This window comes from Myotis lucifugus, unplaced genomic scaffold (genome assembly GCF_000147115.1).
Source record: "Myotis lucifugus unplaced genomic scaffold, Myoluc2.0 scaffold_3073, whole genome shotgun sequence".
In the NCBI taxonomy this organism is placed as follows: Eukaryota; Metazoa; Chordata; class Mammalia; order Chiroptera; family Vespertilionidae; genus Myotis; species Myotis lucifugus.
In genome coordinates this window covers 11,042-19,823 of record NW_005874121.1, presented here as the reverse complement: position 1 = coordinate 19,823, position 8,782 = coordinate 11,042, and the positions used below count along the sequence as shown (strand labels likewise).

Below are 8,782 nucleotides of genomic sequence, written 5' to 3'. Positions count from 1 at the left end.
GGAGGACTGGGTGTCTGTGCCCGGGAGGGAGGCCGTGCACAGCTTCCTGTGTCATTTCCTTTTCATTTCTCTTTTTTTTCCTGCTGTCAGCTCATAAGTCCCGTGGTTACTACTCAGGTGCAGCTCTGACTGGCAGGCCTCCCCCTCCCTGCCCTCTACACCCCTCCGCCTCCCCGTCACCCTCACCAGCCCCCCCTTAGCCCCAATTTCGCCAGCCAATCCTCACACAGGCCTGAAGGGATCACCGCCCAGGAGGGAGGGGCAGGTCCCAGCTCTGCGGAAAGTTCTGTCCCTTCTCCTGTCCAGGAGTCACCTCCCCTGCTCCCCGCACGAGGTTCCAGTAGAAGTAGGCGCCCCCCCCCCCAAGCGTCCCCTAAAGGGCAGAGCTGTTGCTGCCCTGACCCGGTGGCTCCAGGGCTTGGGGTGCAGCACAGGGAGCTGGGAGGCTGAGTTTGTTGGGTCAGAGCAGCCCTGGCCTTCCCAGGGGCGGGGCCTCACTCTCCTGAGCCCAGGGGGTCAGAGGTCACACACAGGGTGGTTCCAAACCCAGGCTCTTAGGATCCTCAGTAGACAATCCTGTCCTGGGCCCCTGCAGGGCATGGCCCATTTCCCGGAGGGTCAGACTGAGGCCCAGGCAGCGGCTCTGCTCCAACGCCTCCCCATCTCCCTTAGGCCCTGAGCCTCCTCCTTCTGACAGCCCCGCCCTGCGCACTGGGATGCCCTTGTGCAAAGAGGAGGAGTTCCCGACGGGGGCCATGTGCTGCCCCAAGTGCAGGCCAGGTGGGTGCAGCTCTGCAGGGCCCCTGGGGGCGCCGGGGGCGGGGCTGTGCTGGGGGCAGGCATCCCCCTCCCCTGGCCTGGAGCCCCTCTGCTCCCAGCACCCCTTCATGGGAGGCCTGAAGACCCTGGGCACAGACGGCACTCCCAGCTTCCCCCCCAGACCCTCAGCCCCCTGTTTAGGGTGGGGCTGGGGGTGGGCAGCCCATTTCAGGCCGGGAGAGGGGAGCTCAGAGCCAGGCCTCTGTGTCCCAGGTGGCCCCCAACTTCCAGAAAGTTCTCACTTCCTGCCAAGCGGGCTCACTGGCCTGGGGAACAGTCCAGGTGGGGTGACCCCTGGGGGGTGTCATACCTGCCGGGGCTCCTGGGGCCATCCCGCCCTGAGTGTGTGTCCTCTTGGCTGCAGGCTCCCGGGTGCAGGAGGCCTGCGGGGAGCTCAGGACCACAGTGTGTGCGCCCTGCACCCTGGGCACCTACACTGCCCACCTCAATGCCCTGCGCGAGTGTCTGCCCTGCTGCGTCTGTGACCCAGGTGAGACCAGGAGCCCAACCCCGGCTGTGCCGAGCCCCCAGCCCCCCATCCCGGCCACACTGACTGCAGGCCCTCAGGCTGCCCGGGGCCGGGCCTCCCGTCACCCAGGGGGCTCCCTGCCCAGGACCCTTCAAGGAGCCTCATCCCATGGCCACACCTGCCTCTCCCTAGAGAGGGCCCGCGCCTCAGCCCCCAGCACCTGTCACCGGTGCTTCCAGGCTCAGCCACCCGATGCCCTGCGGGCACCCCCGCCTGTGGCACAGCCCAAGGGCCCCCGGGGCCAGGCCTCCTCCACCTGCAGTGCCGGCTCCCAGGACCCCACACCCTCCCCAGGGTCCTCCTCCCGCTGAGCAATGGCCCCTGGGTCTCCTCCCTGCCCAGGGCAGGTGGATGGGCTGGGGCCCCCAGGAGGAAGGACAGGACCAAGGTGGAGGTCAGAATGCTTTGGGGTTCAGGCTGGGAGGTCTCAGCCGCCCAGAGATGCCTGGCCTTCTGTGGAGAAGACCCTGTCCCGTCCCTGCTGCTGCCGCCCCGTCCCTTGGACCCCCCTGGGTCTCGCCTCTGTGTCCGGCAGCTCCGGGCCTATGTTCCCGCTGAGCCTGAGCTGCGGCCAGCACGGTCCCGGGGGAGCAGAGGGGGCTGCCCAGCCCTCAGCGTGGTTTCCTCCCGGGACGGGGCGCTCCCCCAGCCCTGGCAGGCCTTGCTGCTGCTCTGAGCTCTTTCTCTGGGTCCCAGGCCTGGGCCAGGTGACCAGATGGAACTGCACCACCCGGACCAACACCGTGTGCGGCTGCGGGCAGGGCCACTTCTGTGAGCGACAGGACGGGGACTCCTGCATCCAGTGCAGGCCCCACAGTGTCTGCCGCCCGGGCCAGAGGGTGCGGGAGACAGGTGAGCACGGCTCCCCCTGAGGACACAGGTCCCGGACCCTGGCGTGAGGGAGGCCCCCGAGGAGTCCTCTGCCCGACACTGTCGTTTCTCAGGCACCGAGTGGCAGGACACGCTGTGTGAAGACTGCCAGCCGGGCACCTTCTCTGTGGGGGGCACCCAGGCAGCCTGCACGCCCTGGACCAGGTAGGTGACCCGGGTCCCAGGAGGCGCTGTCAGGGCTCCCTGGGGAGATAAGGGCCCCCCAGAGTGGAGACAGTGACCCCCCAGCCACCCCGCTGACCCTGTGGCTCCCACACTACTGTCTCCTCAGCCCAGGGCCCGGTCAGCACATCCCAGATGCGGGGCTCAGGGCGCTGCGGCCAGAGACCAACCCTGTGTTCCGGGGTGTCCCCAGGTGTCAGGGCTGAGGGGTCCTGCCATTCGGAATCAGGGGTGCACACACGAGGCTCCCAGAGTGAGGAGTCCACTCCCCCGGAAGCGGGAACCCCAATGCTCCCCCCTCCCCAATGCCGGTTCCAGCTGAGACCTGGCTGCTTAGTCTCTGGCGTGACTGCCACACAGAGGCTCTGTGTCCTGTGTGTCCCTCCTCTCCTCCCCCTGAGTCTGTCCCTCTGTCTGGGGCACTGGCTTTCACAGTCCATTCCTGACACCAGCTCTGTCCTCACCCCTGGCATCTCCTTCGCTGTCCCTCTCTTGTGACCAGTGTCCCTGTCCCCCTGTATCCTGCCCCTTCCTCCCCTCCCTCCGTCTCCCCGTGGCTGTGGGACAGGGAGAGTCAGACCTGAGTTCCCCCCAGGCCCCCTCCCCGGGCCCACCCCAGGCAGCAGCCTCCCCCTCTGTGCGCCAGGCTGCGCAGGGGACGCTCGGTGTCGGGGTGAGCGCCAGGGACTGAGGTGCCCCTGCCTGCTGCCCACGTGCCCTCCTCCCCAGGTGCAGTGGCACATTTGACTGGGAAGCGACGCCGGGGCCCACAGCTCAGACGTGACATGCTCCCCCTGGGGCCCTGTCATCATCAGCGTCACCCTCGTCATCGCTGTCATTTCTGTGCCCCTTGTGCTCCTGTCCATCAGGAAGAGAACGTCACGTGGTGAGCAGGAGCCCCTGGTCCCGTCAGGGCTCAGGTTCCAGCTCTCTCATCCCAGACACCGCTCTGGCTCTGTCCCCCAAATAGAGAGGCAGCCTGGGGTGCCCGGGGTCGGACTTCCTGTCTGAGGAGCCTGGTGCCCCCGGTGGCCACGCAGCACCAGGGCCTGAGCGCCCACCTGCCCTCAGCTGAGAGCAGCGGGAGGCCCCGTCATGCCTCCCTCCCCTGTCCCTGCTCAGGGTGCTCTGCTTGTCCAGAACCCAAGGGGGGCCCTGAGCAGAGAGAGGCTCAGGCCTGTGGGCGAGGCCATGCCCTGTCCTCACCTGGGAGGTGCCCGGCCCAGGGCTCCCGATCTTAGCAGCAGGCGGGTCCCTCCTCCTGGCTCCTGGCAGCCGCTCCCCTGGGGGGGCTCAGCCCTCCCTGTGGACGGTCCACGGGGCTGAGTGGGGCCGGGTTGGCAGCAGGGGAGGTGGCAGGGCCCGGGTCCTTCCCCGTCTCCCGGCCCCGGGGACAGGCCGACCAGGAGCCCGTGCTTGGGTCTTGCTGCCTCTGAGCGGGTCGGTCTCTGGGAGGTTCCCAGTGAGCAGCAGGCCCCCTGGTCCCCGGCCGGGCGGCCCCTTCTCACGGGGCGTCTCTGTTTTGCAGGACAACTCGCCTTTCCTCGGGTACTACTGCCTGTCCCCAGCTTGGAGGTGAGGCTGCTAGGTGGGAGAAGGGCGGGGTGGGGGGAGGGGCACGTCTCTGCATGGCTGAGTCCTCCGTGGATGCTGTGCTAAGTCGGGGAGGGAGGCCCCGCTCTTGGCCTTGGGGGTGGCTGACCCCGAGCATCCAGGCCAGGCCTGAGCGGCCCCTGGTCTTCACGCCGAGTGTCCCTCGCAGGGGACAGGGGAGCCGGCAGAAAGGAACAGGCGTCGGGACCTGCAGGCCTCCCGGGTCCAGCCAGACGTCACCACGGAGCCCGTGGAGGAGACAGCATCCGTGTTCCCTCAGAGCGACCGCCACCTGACACATGGCTGCGGGATGCAGGCGCCTGAGCCATCTCCGCGAGGCTGCGGGCAGCGGCCAGCCCCCCAAGGACCAGCTACGGGGTCAGGGGAGCCACCAGGACCTGCTGGAATCCAGCTCCAGCATGTGAGCTGGGCTGACTCATCTGGAGGTGGCTGAGGGCATTTCCCCAAACCTGAACAGGATGCTTAAAGGTGTGGACGAAAGGGGCCACATGCTGACCTGACAAGCTCATGGAAGGCCTGCATGGCAGCCTGGCAGACTCAGAGACCTGGAATAACCACAAAGGATGGTCTGAAATTAAACTTTGACTAGAAGCAGTGATGGTGGACAGTCACCTCCTAGGCCGGTATCTTCACTGACAAGATCAACTTTGATCCTTACTGAGCCCATTTGCCTTTTTGCCTCTAAGATAACACACCCTTGAAATGTCTGGGTCACTTGTAACTTCCCTTTTTCTGGAGCCCCTGGGGCACAACCTAATGTGCTGGGCACCAGGACAGAGACCACAAATCCCTTCATCATCATGTTAATTGATCCTGCACTCACCTAAGTATGTGTCCATCATTTTACTTTTTATCCAATCCCAGGGGTTTCCCTGCTTTGCTTTATCCCTCCTCCTTAATCTATCACCAATGGATTTCATGTAACCCGCCTATGTACCTCCTTTGATTGCAAATGTATAAATACAAATGTAACCCCGCCATTCTCCCGAGCACTATCTCAATTCATTGAGGTTCTGCTTCCCGGCATATGTCGACAGTTTGGCTCAAATAAACTCACAAAAATTCCTTATAGGTTTCAATGGTTTTTTTTCGTTAACAAAGGATTGCTGGCTGCCAGACAGCTGAGGGCATTTCAATCTACATGTTACTGCCTCCTGCTGGCCAAACACCTGGACAGCCGGGGGCAGTTCCCCATCTGACCATGGACTCTGTGTACTAGCCCTGCCTTTGATGTATGTCTCCCTCACCTCAGGGCAAAGTGTGTTAATAAATAGCGAGGGGTCCTGAGACAGGGAGAACTTCGTTCCTTTAGCTAAGTCTCCTCTGGTCCCCAAATGCCTCCAAAATCATGTTTCGTCTCTGGACTCTATTCATTTACACGCAGCACCTTCTCCAGATTCCTGAACCCTTCGAGCTGCTGCATTAAGACCACCAGCCTTAGAGCGTCCCCTGCGCAGCCTGGCGCACAGAGGGGGAGGCTGCTGCCTGGGGTGGGCCCGGGGAGGGGGCTCTGGGGGGCACTCAGGTCTGACACTCCCTGTCCCACAGCCACGGGGACACGGAGGGAGGGGAGGAAGGGGCAGGACAATCGGGGACAGAGACACTGGACACAAGAGAGGGACAGCGAAGGAGATGCCAGGGGTGAGGGCAGAGCTGGTGTCAGGAATGGACTGTGAAAGCCAGTGCCCCAAACAGAGGGACAGACCGGGGGGGGGGGGGAGGAGGGACACACAGGATCCAGAGCCTCCGTGTGGCAGTCACACCAGAGACTAGGCAGCCAGGTCACAGCTGGAAGGGAGGGACGTGGACACTGGGGTTCCAGTTTCCGGGGGAGTGGACTCCTCACTCTGGAGCCTCGTGTGTGCACCCCTGACTCCGAATGGCAGGACCCCTCAGCTCTGACACCTGGGGACACCCCGGGACACAGGGTGGGTCTCTGGCCACAGCACCCTGAGCCCCGCATGTGGGATGTGCTGACTGGGCCCTGGGCTGAGGTGACAGCGGTGTGGGAGCCACATGGTCAGCGGGATGGCTGGGGGGTCACCGTCTACTCACTGGGGGTTCCTTATTTCCCAGGGGGACATTGGCAGCGCCTCCTGGGACCTGGGTCACCTACTTAGCCCAGGGCGTGCAGGATTCCTGGGTGCCCCCCGCAGAGAAGGTGCCCGGCTGGCAGTCTTCACACAGCGTGTCCTGCCACTCGGTGCCTGAGAAACGACAGTGTCGGGCAGAGGGCTCCTCGGGGACCCCTCAAGCCGGGGTCCGGGACCCGTGTCCTCAGGAGGAGCCGCGCTCACCTGTCTCCCGCACCCTCTGGCCTGGGCGGCAGACACTGTGGGGCCTGCACTGGACACAGGAGTCCCCGTCCTGTCGCACACAGAAGTGGCCCTGCCCGCAGCCGCACACGGTGTTGGTCTGGGTGGAGCACTTCCGTCTGGTCACCTGGCCCAGGCCTGGGACCCAGAGGAGGAGCTCAGAGCAGCAGCAAGGCCTGCCAGGGCTGGGGGAGTGCTCCGTCCCGGGAGGAAACCACGCTGAGGGCTGGGCAGCGCCCGCAGGCCTGGTGAGGGCACGGGGACAGGGGTGCAGCCCCCTCTGCTCCCCCTGGACCCTGCCAGCCGCAGCCCAGGCTCAGCCTGGAACATAGGCCTGGTGCTGCCGGACGCAGAGGCCATTCCCAAGGGGCTCCTGGACTCACCTGGGTCACAGACGGGGCAGGGCAGACACTCGCGTAGGCTGTTGAGGTGGGCAGTGTAGGTGCCCGGCGTGCAGGCCACACACATTGTGCCCGTGAACTCCCCGCAGGCCTCCTGCACCCGGTAGCCTGCAGCCAAGAGGGCACACACTCAGGGCGGGACGGCCCCAGAACCTGGGCAGGTGTGACAGCCCCCCCCCAGGGGTCACCCCACCAGGGCTATTCCCCAGGCCAGTGAGCCAGCTTGGCAGGAAGTGAGAACTTTCTGGAAGTTGGGGGCCTCCTGGGACACAGAGGCCTGGCTCTGAGACGCCCTCTCCTGGCCTGAAATGGGCTGCCCACCCCCAGCCCCGCCCTGAGCAGTGAGCTGAGGGTCTGGAGGGGAAGCTGGGGGTGCCCTCTGTGCCCAGGGGCTTCAGGCCCCCATGAAAGGGTGCTGGGAGCAGAGGGGCTCCAGGCCAGGGGAGGGGGATGCCTGCCCCCAGCACAGCCCCGCCCCCGGCGCCCCCAGGGGCCCTGCAGAGCTGCACCCACCTGGCCTGCACTTGGGGCAGCACATGGCCCCCGTCCAGAACTCCTCCTCTTTGCAGGAGGGCATCCCCAGTGCGCAGGGGGGGGCTCTCAGAAGGAGGAGGCTCAGGGCCTAAGGGAGATGGGGGGGCGTTGGAGCAGAACAGCTGCCTGGGCCTCAGTCTCACCCTCTGGCAAATGGGCCATGCCCTGCAGGGGGCCCAGGACAGGATTGTCTATGAGGATCCTAAGAGCCTGGGTTTAGGACCACCCTGTGTGTGACCTCTGACCCCCTGGGCTCAGGAGAGTGGGCCCCGCCCCTGGGAAGGCCAGGGCTGCTCTGACCCGACAAACTCAGCCTCGCTGCTCCCTGTGCTGGACCCGGAGCCCTGGAGCCACCGGATCAGGCCAGCAACAGCTCTGGTGTGTGTGTTGCGGGGGGTGTCTCTGGCTTGACAGGGTCACAGGCAGGGGGCTGGTGATGAGGAGGGGAAGGGGACGGGGAGGGGAAGGCCTATCAGTCAGAGCTGCACCTGAGTCATAACCAGGGACTTAGGAGCTGATGGCTCTGGAAACGCACAGGAAGCCTCCCTCCCGGGCACAGACACCCAGTTCCTCCCCAGACGGGGCCGGGCGGTGGGGGAGGATTCCGCCCTGAATGGGGGGTGGGATAGCGGTCCACAGAGGAGAGTCCTTGGAGGGGGTGGTCTCCTGCCTGGGCCCAGTCCCAGCGGCCAGGGCTGTGGGCAGGGCCGGCTCCCCCACCGGCGCTGGGCTGCTGGGCGACACCGTCCCCGACTCACCAGCCTCAGGACGTCAGCCGTGGGCGTCGGGCTGCAGGGGGGTGGCCCCCAGCCAAGCAGAAGCTCCATGCTTACCCCAGGGACCCCTCATTCCCTGACCGCTGCCTCGGAACTCTGGCCAGCAGGACAGACAGACAGCAGGACAGAGGGACTCATTCTCGACCTCGCAGTAGTGTCTGTTCCTGTAAGAGAATGTGAAACAGAAATGGATCTTGTTTTGCAGTTTCCTCCAACCGCCGAACAGGCCAGGGGCGGGGAAGGGTTCTCACTGGGCTCTCAGTGCACTGGAGCGGGGCCAGGTGGGAGGGGCCAGAGAACTGCTCTGCCTGAGCTGGGGCCCCAAATGCATCTTGCTCCCTGTAGCTCTGCCCCCCAGAGAGCTGGTCTGCAGCCTCTCCCCACGCGGGCATTGACTTCTGAGCCTCAGTGACCTGTGTCCCCTCTGCCTGCGGAGCTGTTTGCACCCACGCCCCCTTAGACTGAGCCTGGGCGCTCCTCACCCCCTCCCTCCTGCCAGGCCCCCGGGCCCCTTCAGCACCCACCTTCCCCTCTGCACCCCCGCCCCTGCCCCGGCTCCGTTTCCCAGATGCTAGCAGACTTTGCACACCAGGCTCTGGACTCTCAATGTGTTTAAATGAGCGCTTCTGCCCAGGGAGGCGCCAGGAGAGGGACGCTGAGCTCCCCAGGGGGTGAGGCCTGGGAATGAGGATGTGGTTATTGACCGTGATGGTCATGGGGCCTCGGAGGATTCTGGCCAGA

At 65.2% G+C, this 8,782-nt stretch overlaps 2 protein-coding genes across 2 annotated transcripts; one reads left to right on the top strand and one right to left on the bottom strand.

Moving 5' to 3' along the window:
* The first annotated feature begins 103 nt into the window (after positions 1–103).
* Positions 104–4,525, top strand: LOC102429397 (tumor necrosis factor receptor superfamily member 14-like). Its single transcript, XM_023749127.1, has 7 exons — positions 104–117; positions 673–780; positions 1,184–1,309; positions 2,045–2,200; positions 2,293–2,383; positions 3,930–3,976; positions 4,164–4,525. The coding sequence occupies exons 2-7, from the start codon at positions 717–719 to the stop codon at positions 4,316–4,318; spliced, it is 639 nt and encodes a 212-aa protein (XP_023604895.1). The 5' UTR covers positions 104–117; positions 673–716; the 3' UTR covers positions 4,319–4,525.
* Positions 4,526–5,748: 1,223 nt separating this feature from the next.
* On the bottom strand, positions 5,749–8,246 carry LOC106695795 (tumor necrosis factor receptor superfamily member 14-like). Its single transcript, XM_014450649.2, has 5 exons — positions 8,024–8,246; positions 7,245–7,353; positions 6,714–6,839; positions 6,313–6,468; positions 5,749–6,222 (listed from the first exon to the last, which is right to left on the bottom strand). Exons 1-5 carry the CDS (start codon positions 8,090–8,092, stop codon positions 6,128–6,130), a joined length of 555 nt encoding a protein of 184 aa, XP_014306135.1. The 5' UTR covers positions 8,093–8,246; the 3' UTR covers positions 5,749–6,127.
* Between the last annotated feature and the right edge of the window lie 536 nt (positions 8,247–8,782).

Bases quoted from the DNA above. Each gene is read 5' to 3' on its own strand.
- LOC102429397 (XM_023749127.1), top strand. From the start codon at position 717: ATGCCCTTGTGCAAAGAGGAGGAGTTCCCGACGGGGGCCATGTGCTGC. The intron at 781-1,183 runs GTGGGTGCAGCT...TCTTGGCTGCAG, and splicing joins CTGCCCCAAGTGCAGGCCAG to GCTCCCGGGTGCAGGAGGCC. The intron at 3,977-4,163 runs GTGAGGCTGCTA...TGTCCCTCGCAG, and splicing joins TGCCTGTCCCCAGCTTGGAG to GGGACAGGGGAGCCGGCAGA.
- LOC106695795 (XM_014450649.2), bottom strand. From the start codon at position 8,092: ATGGAGCTTCTGCTTGGCTGGGGGCCACCCCCCTGCAGCCCGACGCCC. The intron at 7,354-8,023 runs GTGAGTCGGGGA...CATCTCCCTTAG, and splicing joins CGGCTGACGTCCTGAGGCTG to GCCCTGAGCCTCCTCCTTCT. The intron at 6,223-6,312 runs GTGAGCGCGGCT...GTCGTTTCTCAG, and splicing joins CCAGAGGGTGCGGGAGACAG to GCACCGAGTGGCAGGACACG.